We start from the raw sequence: 21,290 nt of genomic DNA, 5'->3' as shown, positions 1-21,290 counted from the left end.
GTACAATCAGTACAATCCATCAATAAATCTAATTTCTCTGTTCAACACAAAACAAACTCGCTTCCGGACAGCTTTCGAGTCTGACAGCTCCAATATTCTGCCTCTCTTTTACCGATTGGAGTTTTCGCAGAAGTAACGCCTTTAGCCTATACTCTGCCATAGGATTGGTTGAAATGCACACGTCAATTACGACTTTACGGGTTTGATTGGGTAATATGCAAATTGTAGGCGTCACCGCCGCCTTACCTACCGAACAGAATGCTGGGTTAGTGTCAACGTCACGGAGTTGACAATGATGGCGACAGGGGTTCCCATGGATTTGTCCCTTTTAGATACGGGTGAGAAAGAAACCAGAGAAAAGCTCTCATTATGGGACCACAGACCTAATGCAATGGCTCCGTTGACAGAGCGACAGATCGACTCGGTCCTGGAAATCCGGGCTGCTGCTGAGAACCTGCCACTCCCGACAGAGGTGAGGGCTAAACTGTGACTGAGAGACTTTTTTTTTTTCTTTGCTGATGGGACTTGACAAACATCTGTTTTCATAAAGATAATAAACATTTGACTGCCTAAATTGTTGTCATTTAAAGGTTGTTTTGAAACAGTGGAGGACAGTCTGCAGGGCTCCTGAAGTAAAGCATTCTCAAGTCTTATTCACAGTTCTGTAGGTGTTCTTAACGTTGAGAAAAGTGCCCAGCCTGTTTGCACAGTTCTGAAAAAATTGCAGACAAGTTTATTTTATTGCGCTCAATTGTTTGTCCAGTGCGGTTAGTTAGATTCAGGCAGTTAATCTAGAAACCCTGGTACCAGAAGCAGGCACTTCCTGATTCCTTGTGCTTGCGATGTTGAAGATTTGCATGTGTCGTCCTAAGCAATGAGTTGTCTGCTTCTACTTCATTTTCACGTTCCCCGAGTTCCTCTCTGCGATCTCAAGGTGGTTTCCTCTCACGTACTTAAAACATGTTGGGTTTTATCCGTTAGGCGACTGCATATAGGCCGCAGTAGAAAGATTTTTTTTTTTATGTTTGTGCGTGCGCAATGATAAACTGGCATCCCACCCAGGATTTGACTCCTGTCCTAAACCCAATGCGACTCCTAATCCAGAATTGGAACACCTCGTCTGTAGAAGGAATAGACTTTTGAAACACGAAGAATAAATATGTTCTGCGATCATTTATTCAGAATTTATGCATGTAAAAATTTGTTCAAGAAGTAAATCTGTGCACAAATGCCGTTTAGTTAACTTGTATAATGCTAACATTTTACCTGGCATTTTGGTACTAAGCAAGAGGAGGTGTCCTATGAATTTTCAAAATACAGTTACTCCCTAATAGCAAACTAAAAGTGTCACATGTGTGCTTGTCTGTTTTTGTGATGTACTTTATGAAGCATCTAAAAATGTAAACATTTTTTTAACAGTTCTACACAAACGGATTCCAAAATTTCTGTTATTTTTTTAATTGATTGCTTGTTTTTGTACCTTCCAGCAATCAAAAGAAAATGCCATTCAAAGCAATAAACTGATTGATTTCCTCACAATTTGTGAAATGCAGTAGTTCCTCATGTCTATGTAAACTGGACTTACAATTAAGAAATTTGAAAGTATTGGTATTAGATCAGAGGTTTTTACAACTAATACTGATTAAGACAAATAGTCTGTGATTTCTGATAACCGATTTTTGTGACCGATAAATAGCACCACCCCTTGGGCTGGGAAAAAAAGCCAAATATGAAAATATTAAAACAATTATTTTATAATAACACATGCAAGCTAATTATTTTAACTATGTGTAGTAATAAAGTGTCAATTTATAAAAATAATCGTATAAAGAAATAGCAAAAACTATATATATTGCAATATAACTGAATTGAACTGTATCAGTATAAATAAATACATTATTCAAAATTGTGAAACAATATTATATTCTTAAATTGTGTGCTGTTTTTAAAATAGTGAATAAAACTTGATTATTGTAAAGAGCAGCTTATATAAGTAACATGGTCAAACTATTACCCCCATTTCTCTGAAGGAAGGTTATGATGCAGGAAGCACTGCTTCACTGAGTTTATGCCATGCAGAGAGCTCTTCTTATCCTCATAAATGTTGTCCATAACACTGAACTCATGCTCACTGGGCACTAATAATGGTGGACAAGTCAGGTATCACTTTGACTGAGCTAAGAAGATCAGCTGAGAAATGGAGGGCAGGGTGCAGGTGCAGGGGACTAAATACCAAGGTTATTATAGTTTTGCCTTTTTATATTAGTTTTTATTTCTATATTTTTTCTGACCTTACTTGGAAATTCAGTTTAGTTTTAGTTTTCCTTCATTGTGTATTTTAGTTTTAGTTTAGTTTTTATTTCACAAAGGTATTTCTATTTTATTTTTATATATATCAGTTTCAGTTTTAGTTTTAGTAATTATGGTATGGAGCGCCTACGGAGTTACTTTTGTATCACAATCAGACAGAACTGCACACTTAACAGATTTGGATATGAGTTTAATGTTAGTGGAAGCTTACTACACTGCCTAGTTTACTATCTGGTTTTGTTTTTGTCTAATAAAAACAAACATAAAACTAGACACTGAATATGAACAATTTTACACAATTTTATAATTTTTAAAATATTTTCTCATGAAAATCACAAGGGCTTAGGAAGAATAGGGCTCTTAGACTTGAATCAGTGTGCAGGCCCCACTTAGCTGTATTGAGGGAAACAAAGAACAACAAGCATACAGTGTCAAGGTTTGGGGTGGTGAGTCTTGAATAGCCCACCATAAGAACAGTAAACCCATAATGAGCAGGGGCAAGAGCAGGTAATAAGAGTATGGACAGGCACAAAACAACAGAGACAGCGTCTGAGATTAAGAAAACATATACATTATCTAAACCTGTTTATCTAGAGTAGGATTGCAAAACTTACAAGGGTTAAAGACTAACGGCAAGAATATTCATTCAAAAACTAAAACTAAAAATATTTTAGTAAATTATTATTTTATTTCAGTTAGTCTTTCCAGCTACTTTAATAGTTTTGTTTAGTTTTAGTTTTTAATTTTGGTTTTGTTAATTATTCCATTTCAGTTTACGAAAATGTTTTTTTAATAATAGTTTCAGTTTTGATTTTAGTTTTTGTTAACTATAATAACCTTGCTAAAGACTCAAGTGCTTTTAACGTCTTTAAGTAATTGGGAGCGTTTTTGCATGCGTAAGTGTGAACTGGTGCGGTTCCACTTTTGTCTTTGATCCCGTCCCTTTCCATGCACAGCAAATCCTGATTTTGTGATGAGCTGTGTTTTTCAAGTGAAGCTGGTCAAGTCTTTAGCGCTGCAAGCTTTATCAGATGCACCAGAAGCAAAAAATCAAAGGTATTAGTAATAATGATGAACTCAAATGCATTTTAAGTACAAATGTACAAGTAGTAGAGCTTAGAATTTTTAACCAGCTGTAGGTTAGAATATATTTGAATATTTGCTTATTTCTGAGTATTCAAACCATATTTTTGTATAATTTGTCAGTCACAGAATATTGCATTATTAATAGGGTCTTTATTTATTGGTAGAGAAATGACTGTGTAATGCTTTCCAGAATCCAAGCACTACAATAGTTGAACATCTCCAATTCCCCTCACCCTTGGAGTCAAGCTGTCTAGTACGTCTAGCGGTGCAGTATGTAAGTAGTGTATACTTTGAATGACTGCTTTTCAGAAGTTATTAATCATAACTTACATCTACTGTAACATTTTTTTTAGTTTTGTCAAAATGTTAACAAAAGCATCAAGGGAAGATGTAAATATCTATGCAGCCCAATCAGGATTTCCATGCATGCTGTTGAGAGAATGATCAGGGACTGACCTTATAGATTTACTATAGGCCCATTTGGTAACTGAATTCCCACACTGGATAACAACCAGTAATATACTGAAAGATAAAATAGTTTTCTTTCACGATATAAATTGTAAAAATATGCTCTGTTTGTATAGTTATCACCTGTAATGGATATAGGGAAATTACTTCGGTGTTATTATTCCTACATTTTTCCTTCTTGCCTTTGTCCTAATTTTGTTATTGTACTGTGCCTCTTTCTGCCTATTTCATTCATGTATTTGTTCCATTTTGTTAGGAATCAAAATGTCTGGGTCAAATGTACAGAAAAATGTTTAGCCTTGTCAGCAGCCTGTTAACACAGATTGAAGATGATATGTGATTGCATTCTTTGAGGTTTTCGCTGGAGAACTCGGATTACACACATGGATCAGTAGTACTAGGGTGTTGTACTGTGTTAGCCATTATGAATGTAGAGACGAGCCAAGCAAAATGACACCTTTTATTGGCTAACTAAAAGATTACAATATGCAAGCTTTCGAGGCAACTCAGGCCCCTTCTTCACATTACATCTTGCCTGAAGAAGGGGCCTGAGTTGCCTCGAAAGCTTGCATATTGTAATCTTTTAGTTAGCCAATAAAAGGTGTCATTTTGCTTGTCTTTTCTTTACACATGGATCAGAAGCTCACTGTACCAGGAAGTGTAATGGTTTGTTGAAGGAAACTTGAGGTTAGGTAAATTGCCCTACATCTAAAGACTATTTTACTAATTGATTAATTGATTGATTACTACTTGACTGGCTGATTGATTGAGGGCTTTCAGTAGATGCAACATTTGTGAAGATGGATAGAAGTTTTACTCCTCTCCTTCATAGCAAGAGTACAAGTATGTTCTAAAGTTACATTTGACAAATAGTGTATAACCGCAAATTCTGTTACTAACTGTAAGGTTTAGCTGAACACTTTGAATGCTGCTGTTCAGATAAGTCAACATCAAAGGGTAGAAAGCCAATACCATTGTTCAGCATAGACTGCCTAGAGTGTATCGTTTTAATTTAATCCACTAGGTGGCAGCAAAAGACAGCAAGATGAAGTGAGTTTCTTGCACTTTAGACCTCATTTTACCGTACAATATGGCATCCAGTACTGACTGTTGCCTTCATTAAAAGCAGCCCTCTGTAGTAGATATTTTGCATGTTGATGACACAGATTCTGCACTGTCAATAAGGAATTTGAGCTTCCAGAAGAAATAGAAGAACTGACATTGAGCCTGCCGCTAGATTATCCCTAGATGAATCAACATCCAACAGATTTTCTTTTCAGGTGCTCTCACTTTCATGCCAGATGAGCTCATACGTCTTTTCCATATATGATTTTGAAATGATGCTGCACTTTTGAGATGTTTGGTCTTCGACTCTCAACCACATTTAAATCTTCCATCATTGCCTTATGTCAAAATGTGATTAATGTTCCTATTTGTTGTTAATATCATGATTTAGTTTGATATTTCCTTGTCTTCATTCATTTTTTTAGCATTGGTCATTTGTTATGACCATTTCTGTTAATATTGTTTTGTTCGTTTTTTTTTTTTTTTTGGTAGCTATGTTTATTCCATTATCAATCCATCCATTATCCAACCCACTATATCCTAACACAGGGTCATGGGGGGGGGCTCTTCTGGAGCCAATCCCAGCCAACACAGGGCGCAAGGCAGGAAACAAACCCCGGGAAGGGCACCAGCCCACCGCAGAGTATAATATCAATGTAGCCTAACTCTTGATAACTTTGGTTGTTTCTGTGCATATCAGTATTGCTGAGTACAGTAACTAATTTGTCTTTTGTTATTTGTTTAATTTTTTTGCAGCTTCCTATCGAAGACCTTTGTAGTCTGACGTCGCACTCCTTTTCTGTTCCATTGACTGCAACGGTACCAGCCTCAACTGAGGATATTCTCCTTAAGGGATTCAGTGCTCTAGAAATGGAGGAGGACAGAATAGAAACAGCACAACAGGTTTGTTTTTTATGTAGCTACTTTATTCCTTTTTACTTTACATCATTTATTTTTCTTTCGTGGGAAGATGTTTTAATCATAACGTCAACATTGAGGGTTTATCCAGCAACTTACATTTAAACTTTTGGCAGCTGTTGATTCACAAAAAAGGACTACTGTATGACAACAATATAGTGATAAAATTATTGCCTTCATTATACAGTGTTATTTAAAGCATAATCTATACTAATAAAAGGCAAAGCCCTCACTGACTCACTCACTCAGTCACTGGCTGACTCACTCACTCACTCATCACTAATTCTCCAATTTCCCGTGTAGGTAGAAGGCTGAAATTTAGCAGGCTTATTCCTTACAGCTTACTTACAAAAGTTACACGTAACGGTCATAACAGTCGATAACGGTCGACAATGTTTGCCATCTTGAACTTTCTTATTTATGGCCCCATCTTCACGAAATTTGGTAGGCGGCTTCCCTACGCTAACCGAAACCGATGTACATATTTCGATGGTATGACGCCACTGTTGGCCGCCATATTGAATTTTCCAACGTCACTAATTTTCCAACTTTCCGTGTAGGTAGAAGGCTGACCCCATCTTCACGAAATTTGGTAGGTGGCTTCCCTGCGCTAACGAAAACCAATGTACGTACTTATTTCAGTGGTATGATGCCACTGTCGGCCGCCATATTGAAGTTTCCAATTTCACTAATTCTCCAACTTCCCGTGTAGGTAGAAGGCTGAAGTTTGGCAGTCTCATTCCTTACAGCTTACTTACAAAAGTTAAGCAGGTTTCTTTCCGAAATTTTACGCGTAAGGGTCATAACGGTCAACAACGTCCGCCATGTTGAACTTTCTTAATCATGGCCCCATCTTCACGAAATTTGGTAGGCGGCTTCCCTGCGCTAACCAAAACCGATGTACGTACTTATTTCGGTGGTATGACGCCAAATTGAACTTTCCAACGTCACTAATTCTCCAACTTCTTGTGTAGGTAGAAGGCTGAAATTTGGTACTTATTTCGGTGGTATGATGCCACTGTCGGCCGCCATATTGAACTTTTCAAAGGTCTTTGTTACTTATGGGCCCATCTTCAAGAAATTTGGTATGCGGGTTTCCAACGCTAACTGAATCCTACTTCCGTACATATATACGTCCATAGCCTGCAGCTCGATCACCGTGTGAGGCGGCGTTGGGTCCCCCATCCCAACGCCTCCCACGTTGTTGGCTGCCGGCCTATATAAGGCCGTCCGTCGCTCCAGTCTCTACATTCTCTTCCTTGCTTCGCCACGGGATTCATGTCTCCCTGCTGATAACTACAGCCTTTTTATTTAATCCACGGCTTCTCCGCTGTTTTATTGTTCATTTATTACGATTATAGTTATTGTGTAGGTATTTTAGACTTACTTTACATTGTTCAGGTACCCATTTCCTTTATCATTCCAACCATACACCCATTAACATGTCTATCGAGGTGATCACCATCGATCAAAGAACTGTCACTTACCGAGTGGTTTTCATGCCCGGAGATGGCACCTACCTTTTCCATTCTCTTTGTTACATATTGCATGGCCATATCAGGCTCACTCTTGATATCCGGAGGGAGCATTGTGTCTTATGTATTGAATGACTGGGACAGGTTCAAGGTGTGGACTGATGACGGTACAGGAGATAATTATACTACACAGGAGCACTATAAGAGTGAAATGCTTAAGCCCTTCACCTATGCATTTGCATGTGAGTTGATGGCTGCCGCTGAATTGTTCGGTTGTCGCTTTCAAGTGTACCGAAATGGCCAAATATTTTACACCTTTCGACAACCGCCAATGCCTCTAAAACATCTTAGATTGACAGGTGACGGATGTTTATAAATGTTTAAACTCCCAAAAGCTGGATGTGAAGTTATCGAAGAAACCGGTTGTATACTTACAACGCTTGACAGATGCCGAATGTCTCTTCAACACAAGTCCTAAATAGTGTTGTAATTAAAACAAACCATGAAACTCAAACCGATTATGACCGCAGCAATCCAAGCTGTGAAATTTAAAACAAGATTACTGTTCACATGGCCAACTGTACATTGCATGCTTAAGAGTAAGCCCAGCGCACAGCTTGGTCATATTACAACCGGAGGGCCGAACTCACAATGTGGTATACAAAGAGATCCTTAACAAATAATTATTGGTATATTTTCCCTCAGTTTAAAAAGGTTACATTTTCTTCGTAATAAAAATTTTAAGGCAGTACTTCGCCGCTGCGAAGCGTGGGTATTTTGCTAGTTATATATATATAGTGGAGATTGGCCTAGACACAGACAGGCGGACACGTTCATCTCACCCACAATCGCGTTTATTTACAAATATAAGTTCATAAGTGCACCACAAAACCCCCAAAAGTCCTGGCCACAACAATGCCTTTCTTCTACTTCAGGCCGCCTCCTTGCCTCCTCCAGCAAGCTCAGTCCTCTATGCTCCCGACTCTCTCCCTGAATGAAGGGAGGCGGCCCCTTTTATTATCACCCAGATGTGCTCAGGTGGGTTCCAGCAATCCCCCGCCGACATGCCCCTGTGTGGCGGAAGTGCCGGCTGCATCCCTGGAAGCACTCCGGGTGTCCCTGGTCTTCTTCCCCCCCAGCACTTCCTGGTGTGGTGGAAGTGCTGAGGTCCAGGGCTCCCAAGGCACGGGAATGCCCCCTGGCCCCCAAAGCAACCAGGATGGCGGCCCCCACGTGATCCAGGGCGCGCGCAGACCCTCCTCCAGTCCCTCAAGGCGTCTCGGCCGGGTCGTTGCCCCTGGCATCCCTGACTATATATATATATATATATATATATATATATATATATATATATATATATATATATATATATATATATATATATATATATATATATATATATATATATATATATATATATATATATATATATATATATATAATTAATAGCTCAAAAGAATTAAAGGAACTTTTAATCGGAGTATAGCATAAAGTCAATGAAACTTATGGGATATTAATCTGGTCAGTTAAGTAGCAGAGGGGGTTGTTAATCAGTTTCAGCTGCTGTGTTGTTAATGAAATTAACAACAGATTTACTACAGGGGCAACAATGAAATAACCCCTAAAACAGGAATGACAGTTCTTTCTCACAATTAAGAATGCAAACATATCTTCCTCTTCAAAGGAGTGCGTGTAGCAGAGAATGTCAGAGAGAGACAGAGAGCGCGCGCGAGAGAAAAGCAAACAATCAAAAAATCAATACGTGCTTTTGGGCTTTTAAGTATGCCGAAGCACTGCGATAAAGCAGCATTTTTTAGAGGAGCGTCCGTATCCTCTAGGCAAACAGCCTCTGTGCAAACAGCCCTCTGCTCACACCCCCTCCGTCAGGCAGAGAGAGTGAGAGAGACAGAAAAAAGCAAACAATCAAGCACCACGCGGGAAGCATATCGTATATCATTGAGGAGTTTTATTTATTTATTTATTTATTTATTTATTTTGTCATTAAAGTAGACCATCGTAGGAGGCATCTTAAAACTGACCTGGTTGTTAATCATTACATACTTCTGGTGCTTTTTCCTGTGCTGACAGCAGCAGCAGACAGCAATTGCCACACAGAACACGTTAAATTTATGATATTCTAGCTCTGTGCACATTTATAATCCTTATTTACTGTATACTTGATATCACTTTCATGATGAAATGCATTAAAGTATGTATATTACACTTTACAGATAAATCGTTCATTTAAATAATTAATACTGTTAATAATTACACATGTGGGGGCGGCACAGTGGCGGAGCAGTAGCGCTGCTGCCTCACAGTAGGGGAGTCACATTCTGGCTGTTCCCTGCTTTGAGTTTGCATGTTTTCCTGGTGGGTTTCCACAGTGTGCTCTGGTTTCCTTCCAAGGACATGCAGGTTTGGGTATTTGGTGATGCTAAAATGACGCTAGTGTATGTGTGTGCTTGTATTCATGTTGTGATGTGCTGATGCCCTGTTCAGGGATTGTTTCTGCCTTGTTCCTGATGCTTGTTGGAATAAACGTTAAACATCCTTCCTTTTTAGAGATATTGTGGCAAGGTGCCCTGAATTTAATGGATGTTTACCACACAGCAAAGCTGAACTTTGTTTTCTCACCGTGATGATATCTTGCACTGCCACTATTGGAATCCTCCAGAGTTGCATAAAGTACATGCGCAAGTATAAACATTACACTGCTTGCGTAGTAGCATCGTGTCATGTGAAGTATAAGCCCAGCCTAAGAGACGGAAGGTCATGGAGGGTGTAGCCTGTTCCAGCAGCATTGCTGTAAAGCTGGGACTAACATGGGATAAATGCTGGTCACACACACGTGCACACAACCATACTCAATAATATAGGGCGATTTTTAATTGCTAATAAAGCTGCACAGTATACCAGTACTGAAAACGTACATGGTACTGTACCAGAATTTCTGGATATTTGGCACTGGAATTGAAAGGTTAGCTTTCCACTCAAACCCCTCCTCCCTACATTCAGTGGAATAGCTGAGGAAAAACATGCTTGGACGTGCTGGAAAGTTCACAAAATCAAATGCTTTGACATGATCAAGAATTTGCTCCCACTAGTTCTAGACTTGATTTGACATGATGGAGACTTCACAAGGGACACCTCATTCCTATATTGCTTCATAGCACATTTGTGCTATCGAGAGAGAAGCAGGGCATAATGCAGCATGGCCACATGATAGCATGTCACAACAGGGAGGCGCGCAGTTGTACAACATATCAGGGAGCTTGAAGTTAGATGGCGTGGGTTTCTAGTTATTTGTTATTTACTTCAGAACTGTTTTGGTACTGTTACCAAAGTCAAAAATTTAGTGCTGATCCAACATTAATTGCAAGTTCATTTAAACCAAGGTACCCAGAGACGAATCCACAAAGTCACAGGAAGAATGTGCAGAATCTACAAAGGCAATGGCTAGGTGTAGGATTTGACAACCAGAACTCTAGATCCATTAATCAACAGCAGATTTATAATGTGTTAATGTAAAGTGTAAATAATTTGTTTAGAATTTAATTACTTAACACTTTGTATCAGTTGTTTGTAGGTTAAAAGTTATCCATTTTGTGCAAAATGAAAATGCTTTGATATCTCTTTTCTGTATTCTACATTTTATTTTTATTTGGCATCCAGTGTCTTGAGTAAATTTTGCAGTAAGCTAAAATGGCAAATACTGATCTAATTTAATTACCGGTAATACATTAATTTTAAGTACTGGCTGGATCTAGGTATCGCTGCCATTAGAGCAAACTGTTACAAGATAGAAATTTACACAGTAGTTTGCAGTTGTTTTCTTCCTTCACTGTTTGATATTTGCTTTGAAATTGTTAAATCTATCTCAATTTCTGCACATAATCTTTTAAATTGTTTTGTTTTCCTTGTTTTCTTGCAGTTTTTCTCTTGGTTTTCCAAGCTACAAGCTCAAATGGATCAAGATAAAAGTGCAAAGTACAGGTCTCTGAAACCTATTATTTTTGCAATATTTCTGTGATATTGTTGTGCTGTACTAAATTGCTTTGCCCATACACCTAATATTAAAGATTTTGGAATTGCTTCTGTAGGCATTCACTCTCTAAATAACAATACCAGTAACAACAAAAGAAAAAGTTTCAGAGTGGGTAAAACTTTATATTACAACAAGGAGAATGCCTAGCTGAATTATGCTGTGACAAATTCAGATATTTACTGTATTCTTGGCTTGCATACTTTTCTTTGGTGTAATGTGTTTTAAAATGTCACAGTTGTGGCTGAGCAAACACTCTGCTGTGGTTATGCTCGGGTGCCTTCTCACCGTGATTAAGATAACCTGAGTGGTTTTGTAGAGATGAAACATGCCATGGAGATCTGGTTCATAAATTCTGAATTAGCAGCCACTATCTTGTGTGCATTAGCATGAATCCACACAATCACTTTGCCGAGTTTCTCTTTAAGGCTATGACCTCTGTATATTGCTGTAACATTTTCTACCTATACTAGGAACATTTTCTTCTATAGTATCTCCAGTTTAATATGTTGCTTGTTATTGTGATGTAATTCTTAGTTGTTTGCACAGTCGAAAATTCAGTTATGAGTGCTGGAGGCAGTGCTTCTAGTTGGAATATGTTACCAGTCCTCATTGTAACTGATTAGCTGATGAAAGAGTCTGCTCTCAAATCATGTTATTTAGTAACATGTTCAGTCATTGTACACATCCTTATCCTCAAGCAATTTCCTGCATCTTTTACTTTTACCAATATGGTAAATTACTGCAGTCTGACCTCACATGTGGTATGCTTGTTTTGTATGTGGTAATGCATTTTAGATTCATTGCTATTATGTTTCAGCACAATACTACACAGTGTGTAGTGAGCTTTGTCACAGAAAATACTCCAAATATAAGCCGTGTTTAGTATGCTTTATTTTCCCTGAATTTGATTGTCTGCTTCTGGATATAAAACAGTGTTTATGTTTCTTAAATATTGTTCTCAAGTGTCTGCTTAAATTAACAACTCCTTTTGAAAGCAATTCTTTAGAGTATGTTTCAGCAGTACATTTAAATTTTCTATAACAAAATTAATGTTATTGTAGAAATGATAAAATTGTTCAGCTTAGTGTGTGCTGTTTTTGCTCTAGTTCTCAACTGAATAAGCAGTCATTTGTTTACTTCCTTTCAAACTCTAAATCTGATTTTAACAAATGGAATCTTTCATATTTTAAGCTTAGTCAGTAATTCCATTAGACATAACCTTTGGTTATCGGAAGCCATAAGTGTATGCTGCAGTGCTTTAATGCTTTAATGTAATTCCATTGAGTTCTCTTTTGTTTTTCCTTTGTTTTTGTTTTTTTTTTAAGAAAAATGTTATAATAAACTCAGGATAGGTGAAATGCACCAAAAATGTGTATCTGTTTTAAATTCTAGTACTGTTTTTAAATTCTGATTACTTTTTATTGAAGCTTTTTGTGAAAGGCTCAATAATAAAAAAAAAAAAAGACAGATTTGTTGTCTCCACTGTCCAAAGTTAGAAGTATTACTACATATTCAAGTGTACACTCATGGCATTGGTACTGCAAATAGCCTGAAGATCGCTAATCTTGAGCTTTACTAAATACTGACAGAAAACTCCAAGCAGTGGACAATTTAATTGCACAACAATGATTCAATGTTGTAGTTATTGTTTTGTTAAGAGACTTCATTGTGAAATGCCAATAAATGGTCTATTCCCACATTAGAACATTAGAAGATTCTATACGAGAATAGGCCTTCCAGCCCAACAAACCTTTCCAGTCCTATCCACTTAATTCTTCTAAAAATCATCATCTAGCTTTGAAAGACCCTATAATCGTACAGTCTACCACACTACATTGTAGCTTTTTCCATGTCTCTGTAGTTCTGTGTGGTTCTGTGTTCTTGATGAACTCATTTTAAAATAAGTTTCAATCCACTGTACTAATTCCCTTCATAATTTTAAACACTTCATTTATCTCATCTCTTAATCTTCTTTTGCTCAAACTGAAAAGGCTCAGCTCTTTTAATCTTTTCTCATAACTCATCCCCTATAGCCTAGTCGCTCTTCTCTGGACCTTTTCTAGCGCTGCTATGTCCTTTTTGTAGCCTGGAGACCAAAACTGCACACAGTACTCAAGATGAGGCCTCACCAGTGCATTATAAAGGTTGAGCAAAACCTCCTTGGACTTGTACTCCACACATCGTGCTATATAACCTCGCATTCTGTTAGACTTCTTCATGGCTTATGAATATTGTCTGGCAGTTCATAGTGTTGAGTCCACTATGACTCCAAAATCCTTCTCATAAGGTGTACTTTCGATATTCAGACCTCCCATTGTGTATTCAAACCTAACATTTTTACTTCCTATGTGTAATACTTTACATTTACTGACATTAAATTTCATCTGCCAGAAATCTGCCCAAGCCAGTATGCTATCCAAGTCCCTCTGTAATGATTCAAAAGTATCATTGGCAAACTTAGCCAGCTTGTTACTTATATTCGTGTCCATATATAAAAAAATGACAGGAGCCCCAGCAGTGACCCTGTGGAGCACCACTCTTAACATCAGACAATTCTGCTTTTTGTACTTGAGCCAATTTTGCACCCTTCAACAAACAACAACCTGAACTCCCTCTTTTTTTTAGTTCGAAACAATACCTCCATCACGGTGAAAAGAACATTAAAAAATTTATGTTTTCTCAGTTCAATGTCCGTTTCCTTTGTCAGTGCTTTTGATTAAACAAACGCCAATTTCATCATTTCAGAAGCTTTTGCAAACAGAGTTCAGTGTGCATTGGGCCCCTGCAGGCTTTGTGGTATTACCTAGTCCATCATCTATAACACCATGTGAAAGATGATAGAAAGCAACTGAAAATAACTTAGTCAGGCTTTCCTGCTTTGTTTTAATGGAAGTAGAATTATGTTTTTATCTTGTGCATTCAAGCTATCAGCTCTCCAGTTAATCATGTATTTGGTGTGTTGGTGGCAATATTATTGCATCTGTCTACTCATCTCTGAAATGATGTTATCTGAAAGAAAGGGTCATATAAAAGTTAAAATGAATTTAACAAAATTGAAACTTAAAATGGGTTTAATTAAAATGTTTTCATTAAATATAAGTACTGCTTGCAAATACAGAGAAAAGGAAAGTATAGCTTTTTTCAGATGAATACATTATTGTTTAAAAATTCAGTTGACATTTCTTTGACAACATATGAGAAGACACAGGATCCAATTAAATACTGAACTGAAGGTCTGTAGGAGGCTGATTAAAAGATGATGCACACATGAAAATGTGGTGTTTTATCTGTTCCATATGTTGCATTCTATGCATGATGTTATACAGGGTGGGGCATAAAAATCTCACACATTTTCAAGGGGTATAAAAAAATGAAGCTATCTTAAAAAAAATTGCATATATTTCTGAAAAGTACATTAAGAACAGTTTTGTTTTAGTGAGTTTTAAAAATCATATCAGACAAATGGTGGCCGTCGTTGGCAAGACATCTCCGGGTCATCGCGGGCGGAATGGCGGCAATTTCGTGTCTGATCCTTTCCTTTAAATCTTCAAGAGACTGAGGGCAATATATGAAAACCTTTTTCTTTAGATATCCCCAAAGGAAAAAAAGTTACATAGGCTTAAATCTGGTGACCGAGCCAACCGCCCAATGTCTCCCTTTAAAGAGATCAAATGCCCGGTGAACATTTCTCTCAACATTCTGGGCGAACTTTGTGCTGTGTGAGCTATGGCCCCGTCCTGTTGAAATCACACATGTTCTGTATCCATATCATCCAGTTTCTAGAGCAGAAAGGTCTCCAATGTTTCAACATACTTACTGATTGGAGGTCACAGTTACTGTTGCACCACCTTCCTCAAAAAAGTACAGGCCGATCACACCAAACTTGGCAACTGCACACCAAACAGTTACATGAGAAGAGTGGAGCGGTCGTTCGTGGAGTTAATGAGGATTATGTTCAGCCCAGTATCGCAAATTCTGCTTGATTATAGCTCCATTGATATGGAAGTGAGTCTCATCGCTATTCAGAAGAACAGCTGCAGTGGGAGCCTGTTCAAGAATTTCTGTACTTAGGGCTCTGCGGTTGGCATGATCTCTCCCACTTAATTCTTGAGCCAACATCATTTTGTAAGGATGCAGTTTTAAATCGGCATGCAGAATCCTCCTCAAACTCCTGTTTGATATCCCCAGTGCTATGGCATGCTTATGAGCGAAACACTTTGGCGATTGCTGAATGGATGCTCTTACTGCTTCCACATTTTCTGGCGTTCTAATGGTCCTAGGTCTGCCAGGTGATTTTCTTTTCATTATGGACCCAGTTGCCTGAAGGTTAGATATCCATAGCAACATTGTTTTCCGATCTGGTACAGATGCATTTAGACTGAGTGCGAAGGGTGTATGGAACGATCTCTGCATCGCTATCACAGAACGGTTGTTCTCATAATACGCTTGAACAACAAAGCCCCGATGTTCACCAGTCCAACTCATGATGGGTACTCAAAACGGAAGAGCCTAACCTACCAAATGAGACTCCACCTCTCTACCCCGAATACAGTCCACACAGTTCTTCTCCCTTGAAATGAGGGAAATCTTTATGCCTCACCCTGTACCTGTTATCTTTCAGTTTATGTCATTCTTGCTGGCATTGTGTTTCTGTCACTAGCCTTTGAGAGACTTGCAAGTGTGAATTGCATTGTACTATTTACCCATGACAATGAACATGAACTTCATAAGCTTCATCCCTCAACCCTTTTGTTCATACAGTGGATTATATAATGAATGCATAAACATCCAAATATTTTCTTTTCATTCATGGCTTTATTTTTGTAAAGTATGCCTGGCATCTTTTGTTGATTATTTTTTCATTAGCTGTGGTACCATATTTGCTCTTTCATTAACCAAATATTTTAAAATACCTTTATTGTCATGTTGTTTATGATTGCATGTTATGTAACTGAAAAATTGTTCTCTTTTAGACAGACCAGGGATTACCTGATGGGTTTCCAGGATCAATGTGATGCAATCCTGGTTGATGTAAACACATCATTGCAACAGTTGGAGTCTTTGCAGAAACAGTATTTATTTGTTTCTACCAAAACTGGCACTTTACATGAAGCCTGTGAGCAACTTCTTAAGGAACAGGTATGCACCACATATATGTCAGGTTATGAAGTTCAGGTTTTGCTTTTTTTGTGGTAATGGCAAGAATGTATGAAGCTTTTGACATTGTAAATATACATGGAAGCCAATTTTTAGTTGTACTTTTTCAAAATATATCAATCCCTAGACTTTTGCACCCGTTTATATGGAGTCCATCTCAGCAACACTTGACACAAGGCAAGAATGACCTCTGTATAGGACACACAACCAGTGGATACCCTCACCCAGTTAATCTATCAGTGCAGGTTGTGGAAAGAGAGTGCCACAAAGTCCATACAGTTAGTGACCGGCCTTTCTGGTATAGAGGTTTGTGCTTCAGTCTCGCACCTCCAGGACGCTGGGTTGGTCACTCTGTGTGGTTTTATTCCTGGTGTCTGTGGGCTTTTCTCTTATATTCCATAGACTTCTAGGTTAGATTAATAATTGGTCTGTGTGAGTAAGTGATGGTCTGACTCATAAAGTGTGCTTTTCGTTGCAATTGTAAGTTCTGGGTGATTAATGTTTAAAACGGAAAAGAAGCACTTTACATAGTGAAAACATGAAGTGCTAGCTGGCTTCATAGCAAAATTGCATTAGCTACAATCACATTAACCACTTCTACTGCAATTAGGATTTAATGGAATACTCTACGTAAAAATATGTTTTGTATGTTACTTCTCCTATGTAGTTTGTAGTAATGGTCAAGAAAAATTATTACTCCTTTTCAAGGAGAACGGAAACAACAAACTTTCTGTTAGATTGACCAGAGCAAAAAGTATTAAAAACATCCACAACTCGTTTCATATAATTCACATGTCAAGCTATTTAGTCATAAGCTAACCACAAGCAAAATGCATGCTTTTTCAGGTAAAATATTATTAAGTAAATACCTCCAAAAAATCACAGAGGAAATGTGTTCATATGGAACTGTGCTTTTAAAACTGAAGCCCCATCTCTTCTCCTCATTAACTGTTCAAGAGGCCTATCTTCATTTCAAGTGTGGTACTATGTGAATGTGTATCCTCTGTATGCACTGGTTTGATAAGCATATTTGTGAATTATGCATAGAACAAAGTGAAATAAAGAAATGAATTAAGGTCTTGATTCCAAAAGACTGACTTTGGTGTTTCTGACACAAAACCTATTTAAGCTCCAGACAGTAAAATAAATTAGTACATAATGTAAAAGTAGTCTTCTTTTAATGTGTTGAAGTAAAACGTAACATTTGGGCTGTAGAAAATAAAATAGCCTAATCCTATTCTTATAAAAATGCTTATTAGATGCCATATTAAAAGTGAAGACTACATGATGCACATTCTGCTAGTAATTGTTTCTTTCTTTCTTTTTCTTTTAATTAGTCAGAGCTTGTAGATTTGGCAGAGAGTATTCAGCAGAAACTTTCCTATTTCAATGAATTAGAAAGTATAAATACTGTAAGTATTAGTCATTTATTTTTGTTTTCGATTTTTATTGTACCTTTTATCAGTCAGCAATTTCTAGAAATTGTTGGATTCTTATTTTATGTATAATAAATACTGTGGTAAGGAATCTTATTTGTTTTGTCTCTCCTAAAAAAAGGTTGATTACATCTTGCCTGAAGAAGGGGCCTGAGTTGCCTCGAAAGCTTGCATATCGTAATCTTTTTAGTTAGCCAATAAAAGGTGTCATTTTGCTTGACTTCTCACTAAAAAGGTTAAAATTTATTTCATGAGCATATTAAACACATGACAATTCTTTCTGTATATGTATAATTTGAACTGTTATTTTCATGTTATATAAACAGTTGATAAGTTTTGCATGTATGGCATGGCACATTTTAAACTGATAATTATATTCTTTGAGCTTCTTTGCCAGTATATCACTGGTAAAAGACTATTCTGATTCTACTTCCCAATTTTAGAACGGGTTCCATCCCAGTTTCCCATCACATTTCTAATACAAGTTTTTCTTTCATTTTAATTTATAGAAACTAAATTCGCCTACTTTTTCTGTAAGTAGTGAGGGATTTATACCAATGCTTTCTAAGCTGGATGAATGCATACAGTATGTTTCCTCACATGTAAGTATAATATTCTAAGGCATTTTACAGTTTTGGTAATGTTATGCTTTACAGAATAAAATAATCCTTAACAAATCAATAGCAGTTATTGTTGTTTAAGTGCAGTTGTTACAACAAAATTCTCCAAAACTGTTTCTTTCTTTTATCTGTATACTATTCTATATTTTTTATTATATTTTTATCATTTGTACAAGCTGCACAAAGTAAAAGTAAATCATAATGTGTATGCATTTATCACTAATTTAATTGAACATAGTTAAATTATATACAGTATTGAGTTTTTAAATGCTAAGGTATGTTCCTATACTATATATAGAAACTTTCACTGTTGTCACTGTTAAATGCAAGGTGTTAATAATAGATTGCGCAACTGTGGCCTGCTGCTTTATGAAGAATTTGGGGACAGTTCTTAAGAGGTTGTGCAGTTGAATGTTATAATTACAGTATAATATGTTTAGCTTTTTGTTGCAGTTGATTTTAATATTGCCTGCGCCAGCCAGTTTTTGTTCACATGCCATTTTACTCTTCAGTGTCTCCTGTATTGATAAGGAGAGGAGGAAGTCTTGCTTTTGATATATTATTTTCTAGTAAGAGTTCTGTAAAATTAAGTGTCCCTTACCTATGTTGTTAATATTCAGAGCTTGAATAGATTGGCATTCACAGTCTCATTATGAGAAACGGTTTACAGTATGGCCATTGAATTAATATTTGCAGAACTTAGTAGCTTTTTACTGGTGTATGGTTCACAAATTGTAGGCTAATAAAGCTTGAAGGACTAGTTTATAATTTTGGAAAGCTGGGAACTGCTTTGGTTGCAACAATAAGTGATTATTAGAATTCTACCGTAGCATTTTTTTCAGCATCTTCACTGTGATTTTTTTTAAATTTATGCTCTATTATTTTAGACTACTTTAAAAATCAACTTACTTTAATGTGTTTTTTTTGTAAACTTGAGGAAGAGTTCTATGCTGCTTGCTTTGTATAATGAAGCTGTTTGTCTAATGTCCTTAAGATTGAGTAGCTCTTGGAAATACAGTGTTGCCTCTTGTTGGGTTTTCTTTTTCTTTTTGTTTTTTTTTTTAATATTGTTGCTGCTATCACTACAGAGAACGTTCTGCAACATCTTCCGTTGCACAGATATTTCCACATAATAGCAGAAACATAAATTCACTTTAGGCTAGGTTTAAGGTGGGAACTTCTACAATGCATACTCTGTTCTTGGCCGGTAGACTGGACTGTTACACTGTGACGTACTGTACTAGCAGGCTGCTGTACCATGTGAGCCATTATGGATGCAAAGAGAAGTACTTGCCTGAAGAAGGGACCCGAGGTGCCTCAAAAGCTTTCATATTATAGTCTGTTCAGCTGGAAAATAAATCATTTTGCTTGACTCTTCATTGCTATGATATTCTGAGATGCATCCATTTACTTAACCAGAAAAAAATGTCTGGATATTGTGTTATTTTCTAAAATCAATGCAGTTTTGTTTTAAATGGCCGCTGTGAACTATGGATATTTAACACAGCCAATCTATTATACTTTGTAACAACTCACCCTGAACATGCAATAAAGTAGAATCATTAATAAATAATATACTTTTTAAAGATGAATTGTATTTGCGTTTAAAATAAGTAAAATTCCTTACATATTCTGTTCAAGTACAGTAATGTGAGTAAATGTAATTTCTGATTTTGTACCACTGGAGTCAGAGGCATGAATCAATCCAATGCTGACCACATTTGGATAATTTACATTGAGAAACTGCTGACTGTCCCCCTGTTTATGTCCAGTAAACAGCAGCCCACAGCCCTTCGCCATATTGCTAAATGGGGGAAAAAAAAATCTTCCACATCTACAAACAGTCTTCCTCTCATGAGGGACATTTATATGGGCATATGATACCTCCAGCATTTTTCCCTTTGTCAGTTTTTGCACCATTAAAATGCTGGGAAAAAATATCTTTTTTCAGTGAATCCCTTATCAACGGACAACAAGATTTTTCATTGTTGTATGGCTAACATTTTCTGTGCACAAAATTTGGGTTCATTTGAACCACTCTATTTTGTCCACTTTTTGAAAAAAATAACACATTTTACAAGATTCAATTAACTGTCATTCTTCATTGTTAAAATGGAAACCTGCAATTTTCTCTCTGCTCCTTACAAAAATATTAATGCGGGAAACAAATAATATGAGTATCTCCCTTTCCTAAATTTAAATCTTTAGGGAGCCATTTCTTCCTAAGTGTGATTAAAAAATTTATCCGTGGCAATGCAGCCATTCTCAACGTTCAGTAAAAGAATGTAATCATACATTGGATAGCAGAGTGACACTTTTTTCCTCCACCAGGGGGAGCGCACTGCTAGTGAATGTTTTCTTCAAGCAGTGTAGTACTTTTAAAATTGTTAAATCCCTTTCTGTATACCAGTAGTGGAGATCTATTAAGACAGAGAATACACGCAAGTAAGATATAAGCATGTGTTTGAAAGTTGAGGATATACAATGTGTACATAAAGCAGTGTATATATATATATATATATATATATATATATATATATCTCAAAGGTAAAAAATTTTTAAACTGTGTATAAATAAGTAATTGTAAATAATACACATCTGTGAATTTTTATCTAGTATTTATTTAGAGTACTGGATTTCTGAAACCATTTCTCATTTACCTTTTATTGACATCTGATATATCCAACAAGTACTGAGAAGTAATCTT

The 21,290-nt window shown here is 36.9% G+C and overlaps 1 protein-coding gene across 2 annotated transcripts in view; it reads left to right on the top strand.

The window, feature by feature from the left end:
* Positions 1 to 267: 267 nt before the first annotated feature.
* cog3 (component of oligomeric golgi complex 3) overlaps positions 268 to 21,290 on the top strand; it is a 64,740-nt gene continuing 43,717 nt past the window's right edge. Inside the window, exons 1-7 of one of the 2 annotated variants that reach the window (XM_039745268.1) lie at positions 268 to 472; positions 3,587 to 3,670; positions 5,686 to 5,832; positions 11,257 to 11,318; positions 16,344 to 16,509; positions 17,865 to 17,939; positions 18,473 to 18,565. In XM_039745268.1, the coding sequence (XP_039601202.1) occupies positions 293 to 472; positions 3,587 to 3,670; positions 5,686 to 5,832; positions 11,257 to 11,318; positions 16,344 to 16,509; positions 17,865 to 17,939; positions 18,473 to 18,565 (807 nt within the window). In that variant the 5' untranslated portion in view covers positions 268 to 292. The remainder of the gene's footprint in view (positions 473 to 3,586; positions 3,671 to 5,685; positions 5,833 to 11,256; positions 11,319 to 16,343; positions 16,510 to 17,864; positions 17,940 to 18,472; positions 18,566 to 21,290) is intronic. The other variant, XM_039745269.1, reaches the window with a different exon arrangement.

This window comes from Polypterus senegalus, chromosome 2 (assembly GCF_016835505.1).
Source record: "Polypterus senegalus isolate Bchr_013 chromosome 2, ASM1683550v1, whole genome shotgun sequence".
Classification (NCBI taxonomy): domain Eukaryota; kingdom Metazoa; phylum Chordata; class Cladistia; order Polypteriformes; family Polypteridae; genus Polypterus; species Polypterus senegalus.
The sequence above is the reverse complement of the archived record's forward strand: the minus strand, read 5'-3'. Positions and strand labels throughout refer to the sequence as shown.